This window comes from Fusarium proliferatum (genome assembly GCF_900067095.1).
Source record: "Fusarium proliferatum ET1 genome assembly, contig: FPRO_scaffold002, whole genome shotgun sequence".
Lineage (NCBI taxonomy): Eukaryota > Fungi > Ascomycota > Sordariomycetes > Hypocreales > Nectriaceae > Fusarium > Fusarium proliferatum.
In genome coordinates, this window is record NW_022194791.1 from 4,801,188 (window position 1) to 4,825,534 (window position 24,347).

General features: G+C 48.2%; 11 protein-coding genes across 11 annotated transcripts; 6 read left to right on the plus strand and 5 right to left on the minus strand.

Annotated features, from left to right (window-relative positions):
- Positions 1-92: 92 nt before the first annotated feature.
- Positions 93-2,233, minus strand: FPRO_02183 (uncharacterized protein; the record flags this gene model as incomplete). Its single annotated transcript, XM_031227743.1, has 2 exons — positions 93-1,947; positions 1,998-2,233. The coding sequence occupies 2 exons, from the start codon at positions 2,231-2,233 to the stop codon at positions 93-95; spliced, it is 2,091 nt and encodes a 696-aa protein (XP_031078149.1).
- A 958-nt stretch (positions 2,234-3,191) lies between these two features.
- Positions 3,192-4,074, plus strand: FPRO_02182 (uncharacterized protein; the record flags this gene model as incomplete). The annotated part of the gene is made up of 4 exons (XM_031227744.1): positions 3,192-3,315; positions 3,376-3,506; positions 3,565-3,742; positions 3,791-4,074. 4 exons carry the CDS (start codon positions 3,192-3,194, stop codon positions 4,072-4,074), a joined length of 717 nt encoding a protein of 238 aa, XP_031078150.1.
- Positions 4,075-4,827: 753 nt separating this feature from the next.
- Positions 4,828-6,156, minus strand: FPRO_02181 (uncharacterized protein; the record flags this gene model as incomplete). The annotated part of the gene is made up of 5 exons (XM_031227745.1): positions 4,828-5,058; positions 5,108-5,206; positions 5,257-5,777; positions 5,830-5,995; positions 6,055-6,156. The coding sequence occupies 5 exons, from the start codon at positions 6,154-6,156 to the stop codon at positions 4,828-4,830; spliced, it is 1,119 nt and encodes a 372-aa protein (XP_031078151.1).
- A 402-nt stretch (positions 6,157-6,558) lies between these two features.
- On the minus strand, positions 6,559-8,043 carry FPRO_02180 (uncharacterized protein; the record flags this gene model as incomplete). Its single annotated transcript, XM_031227746.1, has 1 exon — positions 6,559-8,043. The coding sequence occupies one exon, from the start codon at positions 8,041-8,043 to the stop codon at positions 6,559-6,561; it is 1,485 nt and encodes a 494-aa protein (XP_031078152.1).
- A 765-nt stretch (positions 8,044-8,808) lies between these two features.
- FPRO_02179 (uncharacterized protein) lies at positions 8,809-9,229 on the plus strand (the record flags this gene model as incomplete). The annotated part of the gene is made up of 2 exons (XM_031227747.1): positions 8,809-8,960; positions 9,076-9,229. 2 exons carry the CDS (start codon positions 8,809-8,811, stop codon positions 9,227-9,229), a joined length of 306 nt encoding a protein of 101 aa, XP_031078153.1.
- Positions 9,230-10,228: 999 nt separating this feature from the next.
- On the plus strand, positions 10,229-11,082 carry FPRO_02178 (uncharacterized protein; the record flags this gene model as incomplete). The annotated part of the gene is made up of 2 exons (XM_031227748.1): positions 10,229-10,689; positions 10,740-11,082. The coding sequence occupies 2 exons, from the start codon at positions 10,229-10,231 to the stop codon at positions 11,080-11,082; spliced, it is 804 nt and encodes a 267-aa protein (XP_031078154.1).
- A 2,233-nt stretch (positions 11,083-13,315) lies between these two features.
- On the plus strand, positions 13,316-15,024 carry FPRO_02177 (uncharacterized protein; the record flags this gene model as incomplete). Its single annotated transcript, XM_031227749.1, has 3 exons — positions 13,316-13,579; positions 13,630-13,741; positions 13,805-15,024. 3 exons carry the CDS (start codon positions 13,316-13,318, stop codon positions 15,022-15,024), a joined length of 1,596 nt encoding a protein of 531 aa, XP_031078155.1.
- Positions 15,025-16,208: 1,184 nt separating this feature from the next.
- FPRO_02176 (uncharacterized protein) lies at positions 16,209-19,489 on the minus strand (the record flags this gene model as incomplete). Its single annotated transcript, XM_031227751.1, has 8 exons — positions 16,209-16,958; positions 17,001-17,119; positions 17,169-18,289; positions 18,338-18,696; positions 18,744-18,833; positions 18,880-18,960; positions 19,011-19,295; positions 19,352-19,489. 8 exons carry the CDS (start codon positions 19,487-19,489, stop codon positions 16,209-16,211), a joined length of 2,943 nt encoding a protein of 980 aa, XP_031078156.1.
- A 1,320-nt stretch (positions 19,490-20,809) lies between these two features.
- Positions 20,810-21,391, plus strand: FPRO_02175 (uncharacterized protein; the record flags this gene model as incomplete). The annotated part of the gene is made up of 1 exon (XM_031227752.1): positions 20,810-21,391. The coding sequence occupies one exon, from the start codon at positions 20,810-20,812 to the stop codon at positions 21,389-21,391; it is 582 nt and encodes a 193-aa protein (XP_031078157.1).
- Positions 21,392-21,801: 410 nt separating this feature from the next.
- Positions 21,802-22,848, plus strand: FPRO_02174 (uncharacterized protein; the record flags this gene model as incomplete). The annotated part of the gene is made up of 1 exon (XM_031227753.1): positions 21,802-22,848. The coding sequence occupies one exon, from the start codon at positions 21,802-21,804 to the stop codon at positions 22,846-22,848; it is 1,047 nt and encodes a 348-aa protein (XP_031078158.1).
- A 618-nt stretch (positions 22,849-23,466) lies between these two features.
- Positions 23,467-23,900, minus strand: FPRO_02173 (putative Cytochrome c oxidase-assembly factor COX23, mitochondrial; the record flags this gene model as incomplete). The annotated part of the gene is made up of 4 exons (XM_031227754.1): positions 23,467-23,505; positions 23,562-23,589; positions 23,640-23,747; positions 23,797-23,900. The coding sequence occupies 4 exons, from the start codon at positions 23,898-23,900 to the stop codon at positions 23,467-23,469; spliced, it is 279 nt and encodes a 92-aa protein (XP_031078159.1).
- Positions 23,901-24,347: the final 447 nt, after the last annotated feature.

A 24,347-nucleotide genomic window follows, 5' to 3' on the forward strand; every position in this document is an offset into this window, starting at 1 on the left:
CTTGTTCTGATTAGAGTTCTCTGATAACACTGGAAACGATGCTGACTGGAACACTTCGAAAGGCTAAGGCATTATTTAGTATGATGGCGATATCAATCGTCAACTCCAACCTGTCCAAGAGATGAAACTAGGCCTGAATCCAAATCTTTCAACAAGTCACCCCAGAGCAGTCCACCTGGTGTGTCGACAGTCCACATATCCTCACTAAGTATCGCATCAAAACCTGCATTGTATAAAGCTTCCTCACCAACACTCATAATCTGGTAGCTACTCGGCTCCGCCACAGCATCCAACGTCTCTGGGCTTTTCTGATTACTGACTGGTGTTGTCGCGGGTGTAGTGAGACCAAGCCTCGCTCTGAATGCTTCCACCAGTTCTAGACATTTGATCTTGAGGCTGTTGGTCAACTGCACACCTGCTCTGGATCCGAATGTCTCAAAAACCCGTGCAGCTAGTGTCAACGTCTTCCGCGCTGTTGGGGACATTGGACAGATGGGATAACCGCAAGAGAAGCCAGCTAAAGCAAATGTGGCGGTTCGCTGCCAGTCAAACACTTGAAAGCATCCAGCCAGAATACCGGAATCCCTGCTGATCTGGTTTAGCATATTTGTCATCATGATCCCAGAGTTCACACAAGTAATGCAGTGGTTATCACTATTGAAAGTGCCGAGTGCCGGTGTTCGTAGAAATGAGTTGAATGTTCGAGTGAGCATAATGACCAAGGAATGGTAGTCAAATTCCAGCACTAGCCGTTGTCTCTGAAGCCAAAGGGGATCGCTCTGGCTGAGATCCAGCGGCGAGCGATCGACTGAGAAGGGCACACCTTGCACCCGTGGTGTTTTTAGACTCCCTGGTAGTTCCTCAACCCATGTCTTGAGACGCTTGAGCTGTTCATAGAGATACTTTGCGCACTTCTCTCGTGATGAAGGGTCCTGATAAAAGTCGGGTTGATCAATCTCTGAGAGAACATCCTCCATAACCCTCGCGAATTCAATGTGAATCTCACGAACGACCAGGAAGAGGCCTTGTCTCTCATGCTGAAAGCGAAGCCAGTTGATGCCCGAAGACTGTGAAAGGGTGAAATTTGGACCGGCAAGTTGAGCGATACTGTCAGACTCTGGATGTTCTCGCTCATACAGATGGGGCTCTGAAATGGCGAAGGGGTGGCCCAAATGTAGAGAAACCTGTGTGTCTAATGTGACGAGGCATCTCCATAAGCGCGAGCCTGTTTTTGCGCAAGTTGAAACCTCACTGCCTTGGGTCTCATTGTCGCCATCGAATTGTAGGCCAATTGATTCTGCTGCAGCTACAGCAGATCGAATCATGATGTAGGCCGAGTTTTCTTTATTCAAAGCCAGCAGGTATATTGCGCTGAGAAAATAACATTGTGCCGAATGTAGAGACGGGGAATCCAAATCTTGAACCAGCGCCTGCTGAGCCTGTAGGTAGAAATCGAAACCAGGTTGATCAGGCACAATGACATTGTCACAGGTTGTGTATGAGGAGCCGAACTGAATGCATAAGGCGATCACAATGTCTACCAGAGGGCTTGCCTGTCTTTTCGTATTGTCACTCCAGAGCGAGTCATAATGTTGTCGAAAAGCAGCCTCCTCGATCACTGGATAAATCGCATGATAGCCCTGCCAGTAAAGGTCGAGGAGAGCGTCTTGCTGTTCACGCTGCAGTCGGTTACAGTCGAGCGGAGTTGGAGGAGCTGGTAACTTTGGACTTGACAAGACATTTGTGTCAAAGCTCGATTTGGTGAAAGTTGATAATCGATGAGTGAAGTAAGCCAGCGAGGATGGACCGTACTGAATGCCATTCACTCGGACCCCTTTCCACCTTAATGAACGTTTACCCACAGCCTCAATATTCTGGGGCGACGGAGATGGACTTAAGAGCTTATTCTCAAGCTGCTGCACCTGACTTCTCAGCCGTTGAACCTCTCTGTGTCATTGTCAGCTTTACGCCCTTCGACAGATTCAGGTTCGACTCACCTCGTAGCTGCGGCAACACTCTTGAAATCATCGCGACCTGAGTTTACACATTCTCTATTGGCTTGTTTGCAATTCCGACAAGGTCGGGTAGAATCGCATTTCACTCGGGTCAAGCGACACCAGTCACAGGCGCGCGAGACTTGAGCCCTCTTGGGGCGGGGTTGTGAGGTTGGTGGAGAAGGAGGTTTCCCGCTCGACAGGGAGTTCGAAGTTGTTATGTCAAAAGTGGTGAACATTGAGATACTGAAAGCAATCGATATGTTTTAGTATGAGAATGTGATGGTTGTTGTATGTTGGATTCTGACAGTCTGCATATCGAATTCCTGAGGTGGGCAGGGTGAGCATGGATGACTCAGGAACATGGATGTTAGTGCATCCCATGAACATTTGTCATCAGCACAAACCCAACCAGGCACAACAAGACATAAGGCTATGGTATTGATAGCTCGAACATGAAATGTTACGAACTGTGCCATTGTACGATATTTGATCCCTGATTATAATGGAAAAGGCCTTTGGAGCTGTCAAACGAGTGAAAAGGATGCGGGACATGTACATAGTCGCATTAACGAGCCTCGCAAATAGAGCCAAACAACAGGTAGCAATATGTTTACCATTCACACTTAAGTTTCTAATGTACCAAGAATCTGACCATTTGAGTGAATTGTCTTTATATTTCTCTGCCTGCACAAAATGCTGTCAAATAGAAAGACGAGATCAAGTACCGCGAGTCCATGATAAAGTACAGCCAATGGCAGGTCTCCATGCATCACAGGATCACCAAATGAGGAAGTCGGAGAATGCTCCGAAAACTCCTTATGGATCGAATGTTAAAAAAAGCAGCAGAAACATTCATCTAGCTTGAAGCGAGACAAACTACGGGGTGCCTGCATTTGTGTTCCTATGAAATGGGATTTGAAAGGCGAGCGACATGCTTCCTCCCGCTCATGAAAGGAACTGGAGAGAAGGTGCAAATGACACTTTCCCAAACAACCTTCTTGGTTTGTCGAACACCACCCCACGAGCACTCATGAGGAAGGAAAGAGACAGTAACATCCATGAAAGATGTCTCGTGTCGTGCGAAAGCAACCCGTTAATTTAATGCATAAAAAATTGTTCGCTGTTTTCGTTCGTTACGAACCTCTTTCTGAAGTTTTCCCACTGAAGGGATAGTGGAAGGAGAAATTTGCAAGTATGATACGCATTTGCCTTCTCCTTTTTGCCCTGGCTGTATGTGCGGCACCTATCGAGGGCACCGCAGCGCAGACCTTGGACTTCTGCGGTGAGCCGGATAAGAGTAACTATACACTCATCCAAGGTACGACAAGCCCTCAAAGACGCAATTGTGTTGATGATCTGATCTGATCTGAATTCATAGATCCTTTCCTTGGCGACATGGACCTTGGTCAACCAGGTATCACCCTTGAAACTACTTATGGTGACGAAACTCCTCGCTGGTTCATGGTGTATCAAAACGGAATAGACGCGAAGCCGTATCGCGCGATGAAGGTATGTTGCCAGCCCATGATTCACTTACAAGTAAGGCTTTCAACTAACTGTCTTCAAGGTTCCTTCCAACACAACTGTATTTGTTGACTTGACAACATGGTGCTCAACATTCTCCGGAAGACTCGTCCGTGGTAACGATATCGATTTTGATGGCGGCGAGCACAATCTCGGCACATGGGCAGAGGTGAACTGGCAGAGCTATCCATTCGTGTACGGTGGGGTGTCTGTCATTGAAGGTCAAATACCACACCAAGCAATTGATCGAGGAAGCTGACACTACGCAGGCAATGACGGGCCCATCCTCTTACAATCAGAAGACCCTAACACCCCTCCCATGGGCTTCACCGAAGATATTATACCTCGAGCCCCCAAAGAATGCAGGATGAAAAAGGACAGCGGAGGCATGGCGCTGAAGCCAACTGACAAGGATGGATACGACGAAGCAACGAGAGAATTCACGAAACGACAACTGGACAAGCAGAAGGTATCTATCGACAAGAGCTACACCGCGACGATCATGTCCCACAACGGAAGGTTCAAGATTGTTTTTCTCCACGGGAACCACTAAATAGAGCAGCCATGGTCTACGAGTTCACGTAGCTGTGTTGTCACTTGGAGCTGGAGCAGGTAGTCATTGTTGATGGTTCGATATGTGTATGGAACTATGGAAGATATGTTCTAGGCACTTCTAAAGAAGAAGTAGTCGAGATGATTGAAGTGGGTTAACTTTACCTCATATGGTAGCTAAAAAGAGAGCACCGAGATCGATACGATCCACCCCACATTCTGCAAACCAAGTTCGAGAAGGTTATCCGCGGGGTAGACACACTCGACGATGATAACGTTCTAGACTTGATAAACCAAGGTCTAGTAAGTGAAACACCGGGCCGGTTGAGAATGTTTATCTGATAGAGAACAACACATATCTTGGCCTATCGAAATATCTATACGCAGAAAAGTCTACAAGGGAAGAACAAAGTATTTTCCTCAGAAGCCTTATGCTGGTAATACAAAGCCCCGATGCAGAGAAGAAAAATTGGCTTCATCAAACAACACATCTCTAGCCAGAACTACTTAGTACGAGACCATCCTATGATCTTGGAGCAATCATGAATTTTGACCTTTTTTCTTCCAGTAAAGTACATGCTATCATGAACGTCAAAGTACAGTCATGAAAGTGGGGGGTTGGAGAAACGACACAGAATAAAAATGTCTTAGTCTTGATTGATTCAGCGTTCTCTTGGCATTAATGAGTCACATAGAGCCCACACACCGGCAGTCCATGGGGCATCCAACTCATCGACCCTTCAGCTGCCTCCTCTCATGATCTCAAATAAGTAATTACACTGCTTCCCCATCGTACCGCGCTCTTGTATGTCCACATGCCGGGAGCATTGCCCTTGGCAAGTCCCTCAATAGCATCGGCAAAAGCAGGCCCGAGGCCCTCGTCTTTGACCTGACGGACAGGGTAGAGATAAGTCTTGAAAGAGAAAAGGATTGCTCGTGTCTTGGGTAGACGAGTCAGGGTTTGGAGCTCTATGCGAAGGAAAGTCTGGGCACATGTGTTAGTGAGGAACTATGATCAAGGGGCAGCGTCCTACCTTTTCAATATCGACATCTTCGTCATTCTCGTACTTGTCATCGCCAGTTATGTGGTTGCCCTGGCAGTTGAACAGCTCTGTATGAGTTTGGACGGACCACTGTAACTTATCAGCATCAATTCGGCGCGTTGGCTTTGGAGACTCCTCACGTTTGTTCGTTTGACACTCTTTCCTACTTCCAGCTTTGTAAAGAACTTCTCCATACTAGAACCGATCTTCTCATACGACGGCACAGGTGCATGGATCTCCACAAGTGTTTTACCAAGCTTAGACGAGGGATCGAATCCCGATGGAAAACAACACATGAATGCAACCGAGCGGTGGCCTTCTGGGGTCTCCTGCAACAAGAAGAGATCTTCTTCGACAGTCTCGCCGAGTACGCGCAGCGCCGCATCCATGTTGCCTTCGGGCAGCGTGGGGAAGGACATTCCCGTAGCGAGATTCTCGCACATGGAGTTGTCCTTGGAGAGTTTGAAGATGGTCGGGAAGCGCTTGGGGAGCTGTTCAGATAGGAGATAGGTGTAAAGCTCGCGCACAGCGGCATCACCTTCTGGGGTGCAGCCATGAACGGTAGATCCATGAGTGGCAATAATGCTTCGTCGATGTGTAACGCGGTCGAGGTAGTCTTCGTCAATTGTGATGAGTTCTGATGGCGTATCTGCTCGAATAGCTGCGATCACAGTCAGAAAAAAGGACGTTCTTGTCCTGTGAAGAGACCATACCCATCGTTATGTGATATGTTGGTTTAAATGGCCGTAACTGACGCTTGGGTGCAGTCTTCCAGTCAAAGTCATGTAAAGGCTCAATGGCTAGCACTTTTTCAGGCAGTACTATCTCAGCCTTGGCAGCTTGCAAGTGCTGTCTGCGATGGCGCATCCATTTCTTTGCCTATTGTTTGCTGGTCAACTACGAAAGTTCATGATGTAGTCAAAGTGGGTTGAACTCACAGTAATGGTGACGACCCAAATTGACATCAAAACGGCAGCGGGAAGAAAGAGTAGTCTTGCAAAAGGCTGCAGAGAGCCATTTAGATGATACAAGGAAGTCATCTTTGGGGCTAAGGAGGAATTGAGTGAGAGCTGCTGTTATCAAGGGTCTTGACGGCAACCAAGACCCTTTTTATGTTGTTCCAAACGCCCTTTGTATAGTCAGTCACTAACTATTTGGAGTCTATGGTTCTCCGCACGCCGATATCGCGTGGAGCTCTAGCCTGATAATAAACTCTCAGTCATTAGCTCTCTGTGATGGAGGGTGTGGTACCTTTTGGGGTAGAGATCAGAAGACCCCTCTTGTTCTCATATTAATGCCGGGATAAGGAAAGGCTCATTAGCATTATTATCTACGAAACTAGTCTATCTATCCGTCCCATATGTCATCTGGTATCATTCGTCGTATATACAAATCCGGCCCGACCGGGAACACCAATATGTCTAGTCCAATCTCGTGTCTTATCATAATTCCCACAACAATTCTATCACCTCATCCTTCATCTCCTCTACCTTGGGTGGCGTCTTCTTGAGGTCTTTCGACTTCTCGTCCGGGCCGGGGATGTCATCCTCGAGACGGTGAATGTAAATTTGTCGGATATTCTTGCCAACCACTTCGGTGTCGACTAAATGATAGCTCTTCTTCAAGCGTCGATCCATCTTGGATCTCATGGGGCTCAGACTCCAGTCAAACCCTTCAGCGCCCTCCCAGCTTCCTTCCATCTTGTTCAAGTCCACGCTCTCCAAGCCTGCAGAGTATTGGACTATACTGTATCCGTTTGTCAAGACAGTGTCGGAGCCAAAAGCGAAGCGTTGCAGGAAACAACTTCCACAAAATTCGGAGATCTTGACCATCTTGTCAACAGGGGCTTGGTGCCATGACTTCCAGTGATGTAAACTCATTGGCAGACGACCGGACTCATAGAAACCGCTCATATCTCCACCCATATCCAGCTGATGAAGCCCTTTTACAACGGTTAGCTTCGTCTTGGTCTTGCTGTAGATGCATTGCTTGAGAAGACCATCGCCTTGAGGCACATGGTCAACTTTGAGGCATTCCTCCAGATGAGGGTCAAGCTCGCGAAGCAGGGCCGGGCTGAGGAAGATTCCTGCTCCTCCAAAAGCCATGTAGCCATGGTGCTTGACCGCATCATAATTCTCCGACAACCCACCCACATATGCTGGAAGCTTGTGGTCGTATTTGCCTAGAATCTTACTCATGGGATAAAGGGAAGGAAAGAAGGTGTCGTCGTCGACTATAGCAGTCCACTGTGTCTTTGGGGTAACGTGCGCTAGAAGATCGCGGACGATTGCAAAGTGCTGCTCGTTGGAGGTGATGGCCTTGTTCCATGGATCCTTGATGCTGAGTTCGATCCCGCGCTGACGAAACTGCTCAGTGACTTGTTTATACTTGGACTCGTCGCCGGGATCGGTGATAATCGCAAGTAATTGCGCATGTGTATTGCCGAGCCAACTCTCAAATTGTGACATGGATTCATTCAATCGATCAAGATTTGTCGCAACACCGAACAAAAATCCAGAGTAGTCCTGCTGAGGGTACGGCGGAGGCACCCTAAGAGTGACTGGTTCGCAAGTCGATTCGGTCCATCCTTCACAAGCCTGGTCAAGTTGAACGATTTGGCCGCTCTTGATCAAGGCATCCGGGTTCTGCGACACAACTTGGCTATCAAGCTTCTTGTCTATAACGGGGCGGATGCAGCGTTTTTGGTAAATGACGTCCCTCGTTAGGCCGTATGAGGAGCGTCGTAAATGATCGAGAGTTGGGGCACATGGTGGTGCAAGATCAAAATCTGGGCGATCGGGTTGTGGGGGTTCCTCGAAGCTGAACGGCAATGACAAGAGGCCTGTGTAGTTGAGGACGAGAACAGCGATGGCGATAAAGGCTAGAGCAGCACTTCTGCGCCGACCGGAGCGATTTCGAGAAATCATGACTGATGTCACAAATATCGCAATCTATGATCAAGAAAAATGATATGACGTCGTCGGTGGCATGGATATTCGTCTTCGCAAGGTAGGTCGCGGAGGGTTCGTTCGGTGGCTTGTACTGAAGAACTTGTCTCAAAGCTTGGTCGCAAGAAGTCGCAGTCTCGTGTGTGAAGGACGAGAGCCGAGCTTGTCGATCAGAAGTTGTTGCAATCAGATGCAGCTAAAGAGATTAGGCAAAGCTTGGCGCTGATTAGGATAGCAAATGTGATGATGATGATGATAGGTATACGTGCGAGATAGAAGGTACAGATATACGGATAAAATGTATAGAAAAAAATGTAATATGTACTCTTGAAATCGAAGAGTATGAGATGGCGACGCAGACGCAACACAAGCAAAAGCAAAGAAGATGCGATTGAATGGGGGGGATGCAGATCCGAGATAAAGAAATCTTCGAAGATCAAAATGTTAGGGGTTGTCCACTAAATTTAGACATGTGGGGCCCACCCGCAATTACAGGAGAGCCCAACCGCCAACAAAGTCTGGCGAGTGAGTTGACCCTGTTCACTTTAAAATGGTCCAGAGATTGGCTCATTCATCAACAGCTTCATGAGTGGGATACGGAGTACTCAAGAGGCCAAAATAAGAAGCCCCCCAATCACGCCCGAGAGACTTCAAACCCGCATCTCGCGACACTCTCACAATGCCGCTTCCTGATCTACCTGTCGACCTTTTCCACCTATTTTGCCCTGAATTTCTAGTTGAGAAATGGGTTGGACTAATACGCATGTTGAGGCTATCTTGAACGCGCCCGGCGCGTCAAAAGCCAAAAAATGCAGATATTCTTCAGTGGAAGCCCCTTACGGTCACAAACCTCTTCATTTGGCTTACAACACTCATCTACATCGGAAACAACCCTTGTGAGCGACCTTCTGACTACTGGGTCACATCTGTACCAGGGAAAATCACCCCTAATCATCATAATACTAAACATATCACCTTCAGCCAAGTTTCTCTGATTTCCTGGCATATCAGGACCTTTTCTCCCTCTGACGAGCCTGGGAATAACGAGCCTCAGAATGAGGTCGAGCGCATGATATCGCGTGTTCAGGAGTGGGGAGACCTTATCCAAGCCGTATCAACGCAGCTTCTTCTTCCGGGCACGAATTATCGGTTGATGAGATCATAATACTCAAAGGGCGATCCCTTGGGAAAGCCACGAATAAATCTAGTCTTAAGATCTTGGCAGCTGCTGAAAAAGGCCATCTTTTGTGCTAGGAATATCGGGTCCCTAAGGCTGCGCAAACGCCTGGTCGCCGCCGCGAATATCCTCACAGCCTCACAGAAACACAGCGTCTTGTGCTTGATCTTGCAGTATCTCTGCTTACAGGTTACAGGCGGACTGGAGGGATACCCTCACTGGAGCCCTTATCTGGAAATATATCTCTGCAAGCACCCTCCACAAGCGGTTTTGCAGTAGGAATGAATTCCTTCCTATTTCACCGCATAATTATGTTATGGGCGATATCTACGGTAGAAGTAAGGCTTTCCAAGGATTCAGGCTAGGTAATCTCGTCACACAGAGCTCTAAGGGCCGGCCAGTAGTGCCCCAGTCACAGGTACGGCAGACCTACTATAGCTGTAACTCTTACAAGGTCCCCTTATGTACACAGGGAAATTGCTAGGACTATTTTCACCAACCAATTTTGTTAGTCAACAAAAGTACTGTCGTTTCCTCTGTGTACAGTGCTACTACGGAGTATTTCACCAGCCATATGCTGATGTCATCCTGGTCTTGCGCAAGAAAAAGCTGAACCCTTGTTCGACACGCTTGATAGTGATGGGCCAAAAAGAGACATTCTTCGCGCAAATATATACGCCGATATATCATACCATCGTTTTGAAATAGAGATGGTAGGCAAATGCTGCCTCGCTGGCAATAGATGAAGGGTGCTCGCATCAGGCACCACTACGATGGCTTACTCCTACGGATTTCGGTGTTGAAACACTTCCAAGCAACATAATTGGCTCACCGCTGACCATCCTTGCAAAGGAACATGCAGAATGTAGCTGAGCTGTTGCGGATACGCTGTGGTCGCTACCAAGTAGGCTGAGCAACCTGTGATTTAAATAGGCAGCGTAGGGCTCGGATTCATCGATCCATGGCGTCCCAACTTATTGAAGCAGCATGGACGGCCTCTCTGCTGCTGCGAGTATTATCGCAGTGGTGCAACTAACGTTTGAGGTTACGAAATACATCATCGGTGTTGCTGGAGCCTCAAAAGATCGACAGCGACTGCTTGACGAAATTTTAGCTTGCGAGGCTCTACTCATGCGACTCCGCGATTACTCCAAAGGAACTGACGGACCCGAAATTGAGGATTGGGACGCCGATCAGACCAAGGCTGATAGTGCCCAGACGTGGTCGGTCAAGGTCAAGGCTTTGGAGAGCGATAACGCACCTCTGTATCGCTTGTATAAGATTCTCGATGCTATCAAAACAAAGCTGCAACCAGGCCACGGGAGCGGGATCCAAAAGGTCAAGGCCGCATTGAAATGGCTATTCGATGAGAAGGAAGTGGTAAAGCTCGTCGATGCGTTTCAGCGCGAAAGATCACTTTTGCATTTTGCCATGACACACGAAACCACGTAGGTGTCATTTTGCCCATCACGAGGATCGATAACTTACACCTACACAGACAACTGGTGAAGCACATCAAGGCAACCTCAGACGATAACAGCAGACAATTAGCCGACTTGGTCAGACTTATCAAGATTAAAGCGACTGAGGATGAGCAACGAGTTGCTCGACTTGACCGTATCCTGACTGACATACAGCTGTCCAACCTCAACATAGCAGAAGGGATTGTGCACCTTCAACACAGTCAGACGAGCGTCCACCAGAAAGAAGTCCTCGCCTGGATATCACCCATGGATTATGCCCCTCAACAAAGCGACATATTCAGCCGGCGAGAGCCAGGAACTGGGGGATGGCTACTGGAATCAGATGAATACAATTCCTGGGTAAAAGGCGACAAATAAACATTGTTCTGCCCTGGTATTCCAGGTGCTGGCAAAATGATTAGAGTTTGCCAAGGAATCTACTCTTCGGCTATTGGCCAGATTCAGTCGATCAGACCAGCCATTGGCCCGTCGGTGACCTATGCGGTCTTTCCTCAAAAGTGAAGCTATTCACAGATTAGGGTAAGAGATAGGGGACAAAGTACCGACCAGGTAGCTAACTGGCTGACCGACTGATCGACTGACCGGAAGAAGGCCTTTCTGGAGCTGTAGGTGACGGATTGGTTTGCCCTCCGCTTGAGGAGACACCCAGCAGGGTCGCCGAAGGGTTCGCTGAAGGTAAAAGCCGGCTGTAGGCCCACCCGGAGGGTAGTCATGAAATCCCTTCAACGAAGATGGAAGAAAATCCCCTATTTTGGCAGTCAAGATAGCTTCAAGAAGAGGCACAGCATCAAGCCAGGTGGAGGCATTTGCCTCGCCTAGGATGACAGCCTGTCAGCATCAAAGTCTCGTTTCTATTGCCCTCATCTGGCAAGAGAGGTCAGAGAAGAGCCATCTAGCCTAAGAGCAGCTCCAACAGCTCCCACACATATTACAGTCTTACTATCAGATGGGAATATAGCTAAGCTACCGATCCTCGATGTTCTCTGTGATATAGGTAATTCTACTTATATCAGTAAGATCGATAGACTGCAACATAGGATACGTACTTGGAAAGTCAACACTGCACCCAACAACCATCACCCAAGCAACTAGAGCAACGTAAATCAGAACGCTATAAGATTATACAGTCTACAGTTAAGCTATATGATGACTTTTATGGCTTTTACCTAAGCTGGCTATGGCAGTTGGATAAAAGAGATCCGGAGGGAGATCTCCTTCCGTTGCATTCAGTATTGAAACAGGAACCAAAGATCGCGGAATCGCCAGGGAGCAAGCCCAAAACCTGTAACACAGAAGAGAGCGTTGAGGATCTACAAGTCCCATTCAATCCATTTTCGCCTGGACGAGTCGATATCATTGCAAGAGGGTTGGCACATGGCAGGGAAGGCATTGCTGAGATAGAGTGAGCAGAGTTCTTGTACTATGATGGCTAAAAAGGCATCGTCTTACCAGAGGAGCAGGAAGAGCATGAGCATACCTCCCCAGGCGACAAGCTACAGGATATGACAATCCGAAACGGAACATTACACCACGCCAACGACTATACACTCGTATGAAGCAAAACAGTGAAGATTTGGCCACGATACACAATCTTGCGTGGTAAAGTTGTATGGGATAATAGAGAGGTAGTGGGCAAGAAGGGATATGGCGAGTTTATTAAGCGACAGCCAGGTGCACTCAATAATGTATGGACATGCATGCGTCGAACTGCCCTAATAGCGGCAGACCTTGTCTCATTTATGGCTTTTGTTAAACTGAAGGATCCCTCGCTCTATTCTTCTGAGGTTGAACACAGGACAGCAAACGATTCAAGCGACTGTTACGCCCACTAGACATGATTTCATTAGCCAATACGGCCGTGGGGCAATATTCAACATGCATAGCCTAGTGCTGACAAGAAGTTGCAATGAGAATGAGGGGTCCGGCAGAGAAGCGCGACAGACCATGTTGGCACGCGTAGCTGAGGCATTTCCATTACATGACTGGCAGTATCTACATATCTACCACATGCGCTCAGGTTATTGGGAACTACAAGATACATAGAGAATAAAGGAGAATGTGGACTGAGATTGTCAGTAGGCCAGTACTTGCTCGTAGACGGGCGGGTGACAGAGGCAGCATCTATTCTATAACTAGAGCATGTAGTCGAAACTGGAGAGAGGATACTAGCTACCTTAACTAGCACAAGACAGATTTGATATGATTTTAACTGCCGAGATAGCCCACAATTAATCGGCCGGGAGGGAGGGCGGCACGGGCGGCGCGGGTTGTGACAGCGGGGGGCACGATTGGGTGTGAAATGTGGGGTATGTGTGATAGAAGTGATTATCCTCCAAGACCGGCCTCGTGATGTGTGAGTTGCCTGATGTCAGTAGCGACGTCGTATGAAAATCAGGACTATGGTATCGTCTATCTCTTCAAGGCGACCGAATGCGTGGGGGTTGCGGCGATCGATGCAATAGCTGAATTAGCCAAGTACCTAAATAATTAACTCCAAGGCATAGCCTGCCGTTCTCTTAATCTGACAATCTTTTCCATCTCATCTCATCTCATCTCATCCCATCTCCTCCCTTATTTGTTTATACAAGTCATGGAGTTTAAAAAACCAAACACAGTTACAATTAATCCAGTACCTGAGCAGTCAAACAGTGGGACTAATGACAATGGAAACCAACTCGATACAAACACCATTACTCCCCTGTCTGACCAGTCAAACGGAGGGAGTGATAGCCGTGCAAAGAAACCTGTGCCTTTGAGCATAAAGATCTTGGCTGTTGCTATAGTCAGTATGTATACCTTTGGAAGCCGTTGGAGCAACGGAGTTACTGGCGCTTTGAAGAGTACCCTCAAAAAGGTAAGCTAGCATGCCTTTATGCAAGAAACCTAGCTAACCCAGTTATACAGGAACTTCACATTTCAAACACTCAATATGCTATCCTTACTAGCACTAAGGATATTATTAAGCTTTCTCTTATCCTCTTCAGTGGTGTTCTTACCGATCGATATGGTGGAGCCAGTATGTACACATATCTTGCACTACCTTACCTACTAATATAAGTAACTTGGCTAACATTACAAGGCACTATGCTGTGTGGTACTGCAGTCGATACGTTCGGCGCAATCATGGTCGCATCAGCAACTCAAGTCCGGTCCTTCAAATTCATGATTGTTGGCAGTGTAATAGAATCCCTCGGCGAAGTCGCAGTTAGCACTGCCCAGTATAAAATCCTGTCCTCTTGGTTTGCGCCCTCATCTGGCTTTGCATCATCTGTCGGCATCGAACACGGTATTGGAAAAATCGGTTCTTTTGTTGCAAAATCCACTGCCAACATCATTGCTCATAATCTCGGCTTGAGCTGGGCATATTGGATGATTGTTTTCATGAACCTTTTTACTAATACCATGGCTTTTTTGTTTTGGTGGATGACAAGGCAGTGTGAGAAGCGTTATGCGCATATAAAAGATCCAGCCACTGGAGAGACACTGACAGAGAACACAAAGAAATTCCAGATTAGAAAGATCATGTTACTACCTTGGTCTTTCTGGTTAGTTTGCTTGTTTACGATGCTCGAGGACCCCCTAACGAACTTGTTTTCGAGGAATAGCACTGAGTTGGCAGAGCAGCGGTTTAATATTTCACCTTCCAAGGCTGGCATATACTCTGCCGTATCCCACTACTCTGGTTTCTTCCTCGCCCCATTGATCGGTATCTTTATCGATGTGTTTGGGCAACGTATTACGCTTATGCTTATCTGCGGTTTAGGATTGCTCTTGTCAATGTGTCTCCTGGCATGGGGACCCACTGTTGCTGGTGCGGCTGCCAGCCTTATTATCTATGGGATTGCTAGTTCCTACGACTCTACACTTATTACCGACAGTCTGCGTACGAGCATGTGGTACCAAGATATCTTTGGTTCAGGGGTTGCCATTAGATCCGCTGTTAGGGACAGCATGGAAGTCATGGTCAATCTTATCGCTGGCGTTCTTCAAGACCGCGACGACAACAAGTACTATAGGGTCACGATTCTCTATGTAGTACTTGCAGCTAGCTGCGTTCTGGTTGCCTGTGTGATGCTTGGTCTTGGCTTTGCAACGGATAATATGGGAAAGTTACAATGGAGTCGCAAGAAGAGAGTTAAAAATGGCCATGTCATTAACGCCAAGAGACAAGAGAGTGAAAGTGGAAGCCATGCAGAGAAGCAGAGAATGTTAAATATTATTAACTTTTCTGTTGTTCTCTTTCTTATTCTTGGCGCGTGGGTGAGTTACCTATGGGGCTTGGTAACAAAGCAGAATTAGTTACACATACACATATACAAGTCTATTACGAAATCTCGCCTTGAACTTTCCAGTCCAATCATCGTCTTTCTCCCTTATCCTCGTAGATATTAGTGTATAGCAAGCCGACTTGAAGCCCAATTCCTCCAAGTGTTCAATTTCCTATCTTCGGCGGCTGAAGCGATGCCTGCTGTGTTGGCTATTTGAGGTCTTTGGGGGTTATCGGTTAGTGTTAACAAAATGTTGGTAAGTCAGCGGTGTTCACGTTATCTCTGTTACAGGCGACCTACAGCGATCGCGAGCCTAACTGTGGCCCGTATTGCGTCCATGTCTGGCTTCTATTCCTGATCATCTGACGCTGCCTTACCTCCGAGATGAAAGGAGAGGTTGTCGCATTTCTCATTTATACTCTAAAACATCTCTTTGCGTTATGTCATCCATTTATGCTCGACCACGCGGCCGATGTGAATGGGCGAGACAAGGAAGGCCGAACAGCACTACACTTGGCGGTTGATTCAGAAATGGAGCCATTGGTGCGACGACTCCTCGTGGATCGTGGAGCTGAAATAAACACGCAAGATGACCAGGGTCACTCCGCTTTATCATGCCACTGGGCGTGATATCGATCCCATTGTGCAGTCGCTAATTCACCACGGTGCCGATGCCATCCTGCAAGACAAACATGGACTTTCAGTACTTCATCTATCTATGGTCTCCAGTCTCGAATGTCTCGTCCAGAGTCTGTCTTATCGGCCGTGGAGAAAGCACGTATGCCCATAGTGCAACTGCAGCTGCTAGTGATTCTTTAAAGCCCGTGATGCTTAAAGATAAGCCACAGATGGTTTTCGAGGAATGCCCCCTGATCACCATACAGGAGTTGGCGCTTAGCGCTTTTTAGGTCTTTGGTTTGAAAGCAGGGCAGTCGGCACGACATTGGACACTGGCAGTGGCGAACCCATGGCTTTTATCATCCATCCCACTGGCATAAGATTGCGGGAGCTGCGGCAGAGGTTTTATATTGATCTCATACCGGAGCCTGACGAAACGAACCCATCTGGCTCACAGCCGAAGCTCATGGTGAACCTCCAACTGATGGAAGCCTATTATGCATCGGTCAGTGCAGCGCCATGAGAGTGGGTACCTAAAGGATTAAATTCCTTCGAGGACATGGATCTATTCAGTTGTGCGTCGACAATCGGCAAATCTTAACTCCACACTACTTGAGTCCATCCCTTAACGTTGAATTCCCAACTTTTGACGAGCTTCGTCGTCCCTGCCCCTCCAACGATACCCAGAATGTCATCTGCGTCTTCGAAAATCCACGCTCTTACCGTGGGCTCAAAGTCTCTTCCATATACTTGTTCTTTCATCTTCGCCACTGTGGCTTTGCCCTCCTTTAGTGCAGTCTCAGATGCTGTCACTAACTCCTTGATCTGTGCCATGACCTCTTTTGGAAGGTTACTCTTCCCAGAGCGATCACGCTCCTTTTCGCGGTCATTAAAACCGATGACCCATTGGGCTGAGTTCTTGATAGCGGCGGAAGTATCGCGGAGGATGGCGAGAGAATGAAGTGTACTCAGAGTTGTGACTTGCTCTGAGGCATTTGCGAGAGGCAGGAGCTCTAGCTTGAGCGTATCTATGGCAATCTTCAGAGTGTCCACAATCTGGAAAAACTCTTCAGGGATGGGTTTGGCCCTGTTGATGCCGGTTGCGAAAGGAATGAGAGTGCTGAGTAGGCTGATGACCTCAAAGTAGGTTGCCTCCTGTGGAGTGAGGTTGCCTCTGGGACCGTTTAAGAACTTCATGAAAGAATTGCTAAGTTGACTGAGTGATTCGAGGACAAAGATTTGGTCAGGGATGGCGGCTGTCGCAGAAGCCTTGTAAATGGGAGGAGGCTTGTAACCCAAGAGTTCATGGAATGCTTCAGAGAGGAGTGACAGATGGGCACGACGATTCTGAATATGTTAGTTTTGCTTCATAGGGAGAAGGAAACATACAGTCGGTGGTGGTCCAATTCGCAAACGGGAGTAGACAGGCGGTTGAGAACTGCAGTCCCATGAGGGGAAAGATCCGTAGTCTACAGTCTCGACCAGTTTCATATCGTCGGCCACTTCGGCTGCTTTTGTTAGTTCTTGTCAAGAGTGGTAGACGGTTGAAAGACTCACTGAATCGAGGATCGGTAAACACTTCCGAGAAGCGTTCTCCCATGATGCGATCGGTTCTAGTCTCTTCGACCAGACTCATCGCCCGTGTGCAGCTCCACCGCAGGTTTTCCATGTATTCGGGAATATCAATTACACTGCTATAGCTTCCCGACTCGAAAGCATCTATCAATCGTCTAGGCATTCTAAGCTTCAGCGACACGTTGAAGTGAGAGCTCAGCAAATCAAGGAGCTCCCAGCCGGTTTCATCCGATGGTGAAATAAGAGCAGGTGAAATTGTTGAGAGGCGGTCGTAGAAAATGGGGGCCAGAGAGTCCATGATGGTACGCTTGACGCCTAGTGTATCCCAGATTTCTCGGGCACGAGACGACGAACCAACTCGAAGGTGCAGTTGTACTAGAAGGAGGGAGATAATGCTATGTTTCGGTGCCAAAGTGAGCTGGTGTTCGAGCAATAGTAGGGCTCGCAGGAGGGGGGCGTAAGAGACAGGAGTGTTCGAAATATCGGTTGACGGAGGAAATGCAGTTTGGATGATGGAAAGACCAATGATGACAGCCAGTTCCGGCCTGATCTCAGCCTCGATAGCAGAGCTTTTCGAAGTCAAGTCAGATAGCGACTGGTGAGCCTTGAGTGCAGTCTCGGCGATGGTTGAGAAAGCTGGCCCCGGTGAGCTAGCGTCGAGTTCAACACCAGAGACAAGACACTTGCGCAGAGGCTTCTCGCCAGGTATCGTGCTGTACATACAGGGGCATGTGGCTGCAAAGTACTGTAGCTTGAATGCAAGGTTGCTTATTCTAGCCGACTGAATCTCGTCCTCTGTTACTTGAGCCAACTTTGGAACAAACTCGTGCGCCATGTACTTTAATGCAGATGGATTGAGTCTCTCTGCAAAGGCTTTGATGTCATCGAAGCACGCAGCATTTGTTCCTTGGTTTTTCAAGTAGCTGATCAGCTCCTTGAGTCGGAATGACGCAGGCTCGTTCTCAATAAGATCGTCCTCGTCATTTGATGCAAGATTGAAGGCTGCCGAGACACGCGCCAATAGAATAATGCGTTTGTAGATGGGTCGCAGATTTGGTGACTTGATGAACTTCAATAAGAGCCGTTGGACAGTTTCTTCGATGCTATATCTTGTCAGTCGGGTCTTCGTCTGCAGTTGAGTTCCTACATACCCTGGCTTGGTATTCTTGATTTCCGCAGCAGCTTCAATGAATTGCCGCCAGACCTTCCAGTCTGCCGCCATGAGACTCGGTTGACCACGTTCGTCCTCAATTAACAAACAATCCTCACACAGCTCAAAAATAGCCTCGAATTGCTGTTCTTGTTGGTAGCGAGCAATGGTTCGGAGCATCAACTCCTTCCTGCCCTTTCGGAACTGAACAAGTGGGCTGAAGACGGGACTTGAGACGAGTTTTGCTAAGTCGTCTTTAGAACCATGCTTTTCGGTTACATCGTACAACAGTAGGATCTCTTCTTCTGTTTGGATACTTCGTGGCTGTGGTTTGGTGTCTTCGCCCCCGGTAGTCGCAGCCTAGGATTGTGAGTTTAGGGGCTAATTGTGAACGAAAGGGGTACTACTTCTTCAGCCAATTGCGCAGCACGTTGGATCTGCTTCAATGCGAGCATCCCATACAGCTTCTTCTTCTCCGGAGGGGATTGAGGGCTGGTCTGAAAGGAATTAGTGAGGAATGAAACAGAAGATTGCTGCACGAACGGCCAATAAATGTGTGATCACAATGTTCCAAAACATAAAGCTCCGCTCTTGAGGAAATGTCCTGTCCAAAATCGCCGCGATCTGGAAACATGTTAACCAGTAACTCTGGTCAGTAGTAAATCCCTCCGTACCTGTTGCGCGCTGACAAGATCCCAGTGCAATAAGCATGACTCCAAGCAGCGACTGGCGTTGATCTTGTCCTTGGGCGCAGCCTTGACGAGACGTGCCCTCAACGGTCCGAGGGTCTCGGGAAATTCTTCATCACTGTTCAGGCCTTGGCTGGCCCATTCAAGGAGGTCTATGGCCTCGGCATCTTTGACAACGGTTCCTTCTCTGACGAACTTGTCAATGGCGGTTATGGCCGCGAACTTGGAGCTAGGGTCATCGAGTTGGCTTTCAGCACATATTTTCACAATCTATTCATACGCGTCAGTCTACGGATGGCTCAAGTACAGCTCCCATCAAATCGCACCTCATAATATTGGTCGTTGAAGGTTCGGGCCCGCTTCTCTGCAAGACGGATCACAGCAGCCCAGTTGCCATCGTTGAAGGCAGACTGGAGCTGGAGGTCTACGCCGTTCTTGAGATTGGGTCTCTGTTGACGATTCATGAGTGTCAAGCTTCACGACGCTTTTCCCGCCCCAACTGACTAAAGTCGACTTGGATTATTGAGAGTGCGTGGTGAGAGTTTGGAGGGGCTCAAATTGAAGTGGGATGGATGCGACAGAATGGAAGGTGGAGGGGCGGTGGAAGCGTGGCGGTGCAGCTTGCGCCACATCCCGTCACCACCAACTTTGTCGCCCGTAGTCCCAAACTCTGGCGCTGTTACAGCATCAACAAAAATAACACGGCGTGTTTCCAGAACTCAAAGCATTATACCCAGGTGTGCTCTCAAAGTCACAGCGCTTACATCTGACAGGATAATTTTTCAGTGTCATTGCTTGTTCAATCAACTTCTCTCAGTCGTGGTTACCTGTTCCCCAGACGTCTTCAACTGTACCCAGGATATTTGTGATGGCACCACTTGAGACTGAGTTGTTTTACCAGCCTGGGGCAATGCACTGCAAACATGGACGCCCACCTGCATTAGATTCCAACTTTACACACGATGTTGATTGAGATGCAAAAGTTGCAGGCCTTCCGCAATGTGATCGCGGCGACAGTTTGTCGGCTTTAACTCAGCAAGTGCCTATGCCCTTATCCAGATTGGCATCCTGATTGGCAGACCCAATGCTCAATTGAGACTTCAAGAGCAATCATAAATGTTCATCTGAGGAATATGCAGAACAACGATATAAGAAGGAGAGGGAAAAGCAGAAAAAATGCGCCTCTTTGTCCGACGACTGAGACTTCCATCATACCCAAAGCACTTGAGATCTGGCTCTTGCTTAGCAACCTCGGAACCATGCAGCATACCTCCCGAATTGGACGTGTCATCACAATTCCGGAAACTCCGTTCTCATTTATAGGGCTTCAAGGCAGTTCAGGAAGGGGTATATCGGCGACCGAGGGGGTGATGGCGGAATAATCACATCAACGGCCGAGCCCAGGCATCACTACCGCATGCTATCAAGTCACAACAATGAGGCGATGCTCGAAGGAGCCCTTGGTCACAACGGTTCTGCCGAGTATCATTTGTCATCGCCTGGTTTCACCCGTATCACTGATTATACGGAATAGGTCATCAGAGACACTTGTGCGATCATGTGGAAGAATCTTGCCAACCTCAGTCATGCTCTCGGGACATACAAGCATGGTTAAACCGCTTCAGCCTTGATGGTACAACCCATCTGCGAGCCTCATTTTGTGGTTGGTGCTAAAATGCGGCTCGAACGAAAAGTTTCTCATATATAGAGACGTATAAACGCATTGGCAGTATTCGTTCCTTTGGACGAGGAGCAAAGCGCTTTTTTCTTATTACCCAATGAACATGGGAACCCAGCCAGAAACTGAGTCCTTTGAGATGACCAACCGACCAGTATCCCCTCTCAGTGTAGTGACAGAGGAAGACGACCCTGAATCTGTTGACACCGCTTCAAGTGGAACCCCCAAGCCGGAAGATACTCAACGCGGCGCTCAATCGGACAACGATGGACTGCTAGCACCAAGTCCAAAGGATAAGATTACAGAAGAAGCCGCATCAGTACACGCGGACTGCCCTCTCAAAAAACATGTCCTATACTCCCTGATAATAATTGCGTTCATCGGCTCAGCTTCTCTCATCTGTAGTTGCTGGCTCATCGCATATATCCAAGTCAAGACAGACAGAAGCTACATAGCAGCCGTCATTGTAGGAGGCAATCTCTCGTCGACAGAAGCCAAGCTAATTGACGCGGCCTTCTCCATCCTCGTGGCGCCAGCCGTTGTCGCGGTCGCCAATTGGCATATGTTTAAGCTTGCTCGTCTTTCTGCTGTCAACGAGCACAGCGGAAGAAACTCAGCTGTGAGCATGAAGGTCCTCGTCGAAGTTGCCAGCACAGACTGGGGGTCCTTTAGCCCACTCAAGTTTTAGACTTTCGTCCGTTCGAGAAGGCCCCGCGTGATGTGTCTGGGAATGATCGCTGTTCTCTCAGCTTTGAGTTTCTCGTTGCTTGGCAATGCCGTGGCATATCAACAGGCCGGAGTGGATACGTCTACGCAGGTGCTTGAATATCTGTATGATACACATTCGGTGCTGCCCGGAGGCTCACGTCCAATACCCCTGGACGACCAGTCTATCCAGCAACAAGTTTCAGCAAGACTTCAAGATAGGCTTTCACGCCTACCGCAAGGGATGCTCAAGTCATCTACAACAGGACTGGTGAGCGTCAATGTCTCGGATCAATCACGTTCGTCGCTTTCTCCTGCCGTTATGCAACTATTTCACGCGCCCGTCTATCGACTGAAATGCTTTGCAGTCCCTCCCATCTAAAAAGTGTATCAATGATAGGGCCAGACAAACGGAACCCGCACCTCAGGTTTGCCCTTGAGGGAACAGCTTCAGTCCTCGGTTCAGAGTCAACCACATACGAAGCAACGTTCGGCACCAACGAATCTGTTGTATCAAAGTCGGCAGTAGATGCAGCTAAAGCCACAAACCCAGAGATCACATACCCGCTCATTGCCTTCAGCGAGACCGCTCTTTGCATCGGGGTTATGGATTCCGAGCACGATGGTGGCCCAGTGGTTACTACAGAGCGGTGGAGTAGCTTGATACCTTTTACCAAAGGTTTCCCCATTACTGAGCAGCCTGACGGTCGACAAACAAACTACAGCCTAAGATTTTCAGGGTTAACGTGCCGTTTAAACAGATCCACTGGATGGGCTGATATTAAAGTGAACGGGAGTGACTGGTCGATGGTCGAGAACACTCTTGTCGACGAGAAGCCTGACGCAGGGCACGATATGCCGGTGCTTAGCTTGACGGCAAGTCTCAGTACCTTTGACGATGGACGTGATGGGAGACCGCCCGGGCTCGGCGGACACTTGCTTCGAGCGGCACTGGGAGTGGCGACTGAAGGAAGTCGACAGAGCTGGGGCCTAGAAACCCTTGCTGATGCTTTCCTATGGTACGAAATAGAGGCCCGTCAAGTGCCGCTTGACAATGACAAAGCCGTAAGGGCTGAGAGATATCAAGTGCAGTCCAACATTGATGAATACGCAATGACATTTGTTCCGTGGATTCTCATGTCTGGACTTGCGACACTGGGAACAGCATGCGCGTTGACGATTGGGCTCACCCTCAATTCTTGGAAGGTATACTCGCTTAGAAGTGGCAGAATGTTGGTTCCAATCCGATTGACAGCTGATGTTGGAGTGGCTTTGGATAAGCAGGTGTTTGAAGAGTGCTCAACCTGGCACGCCACAAGGCTGAACAAGTGTGCAGATGAGGCTCGGTTTCAGTACGAGCCCGACGCCCGTTTGGATAGTGCAACGGGTCTGTATGCTCTAGGGATCCGCCTTCGACAAATCTCGCGACCACACGACTGACAACTATCAAGTTGGGGGGATTCTGATAGAATGACGGGGCAGACTTTTTGGTACATTCAGTGTTGATGCAGTCCCTAAATTGAACAACCATGCATTTTGTGCAGCTCTTTGTCCTTCGTTCCCCAACGACAGAGCCATCATCCACCTATCTACCATATGATGACAGCTCTGTTTGTGCTTAAACAATCTTAGAACCCAGGCACTCAGCCTGTGCACGTAAGTCGTGAAACCTGGCAAACAGTGATTGGGACGTCTTTGGATCTCAACAGTAGCTGTGTTCCCATCGGTGTAGAATAGCGGTAGAAGTTTGAGATACCTCGAGATATAGAGATGTAGATCAGAAAGTCAATGCCCTACCAATTGGTGACGATCCTGTGACTAAAATGAGAGTTGCAGCCTGTCAGCCGAGGTGGATTGGGGTTTTCTCAAAGACGCTTGCACCGAAGTGAGATCAGACTTTTTGTTTGATAAAGATAACAGAATGTTACACCGCGCTTCCGTATTGTACAGTATATGAACTCCCCTTAATGTTACAATGGTGCCTCTGTCGTCAGTCAAGATGCTCAGCCAGGCTGGATCCAGCAGGTCAACGCAGGCTGTCGAGAGCGAATGACCCCATTAGAACCAGCCGCGGCCTTCCTTTTTCCGTTTATCAGTCTGCGTGAATGATGAGTCTCGGTTATTCTCTTCAGCTGTAGCATCGTATAACATACCCATGCTTGTTTGCAGTCGCGATATGCCCTGTTCAATTGTCAACACTTGCCCCGATTGCTCGATCCCAAGCAACATACTGGAAATACTCTCCACACATATTCTTATCGCCTCCGTTCCTGAACAAGCATCTATAGCTTCTTTGCGCAGCCTCTTGGCACGGATCGTAGAACTCGCTCTTGGATTTCCTACGCCTCGTTAGTGTCCCGGTCGTTTACGAGTGGTGGGCTCGCTGACGTTTCGAACTTCCGTCGTTTGTCTTCGTTCCAAGGTTGTGTATCGGCGTCGCTCGACTTCGGAGGCTCAGTGGTCTCGGCTGTGTCTTTTGGTGAAGAGGACATGGCGGTGTAGTTTGGGGGGAGCGATGGGAGTATTGGAAATCGCGGGATGGTTTAGATGATTCAATCCGACAAAGCTAAGGCGGGGCCGAACGGTTCCTAAAGCGGTTAGTGATGATTGGCGACCCGTTCAAAACGGTAGCCAAAGGAAAGCTACAAAGTCCGAATCCAAATACCATTTGGTGAATCAAGTTATAGGAATTGAGTTGCAGATCGGCCCATATTCAGTGCCGCAACAACAGATAGAAGAAGACCAACAAAGGTATCGTTGTGTGCCTAACTGATTTACATAGGTAGGTCTGGATGCTGTTTCATTGTCTCATGATGTCATATTCATAAATCGCTTACCCTAAAGCCAACTTATTATTGAACTGCATATAGAGATTATTTCCACCATCAGGAACTTCATATTTAAAAGCGCTGATGTCCAGGTTCCGGAAGTCTGCAATG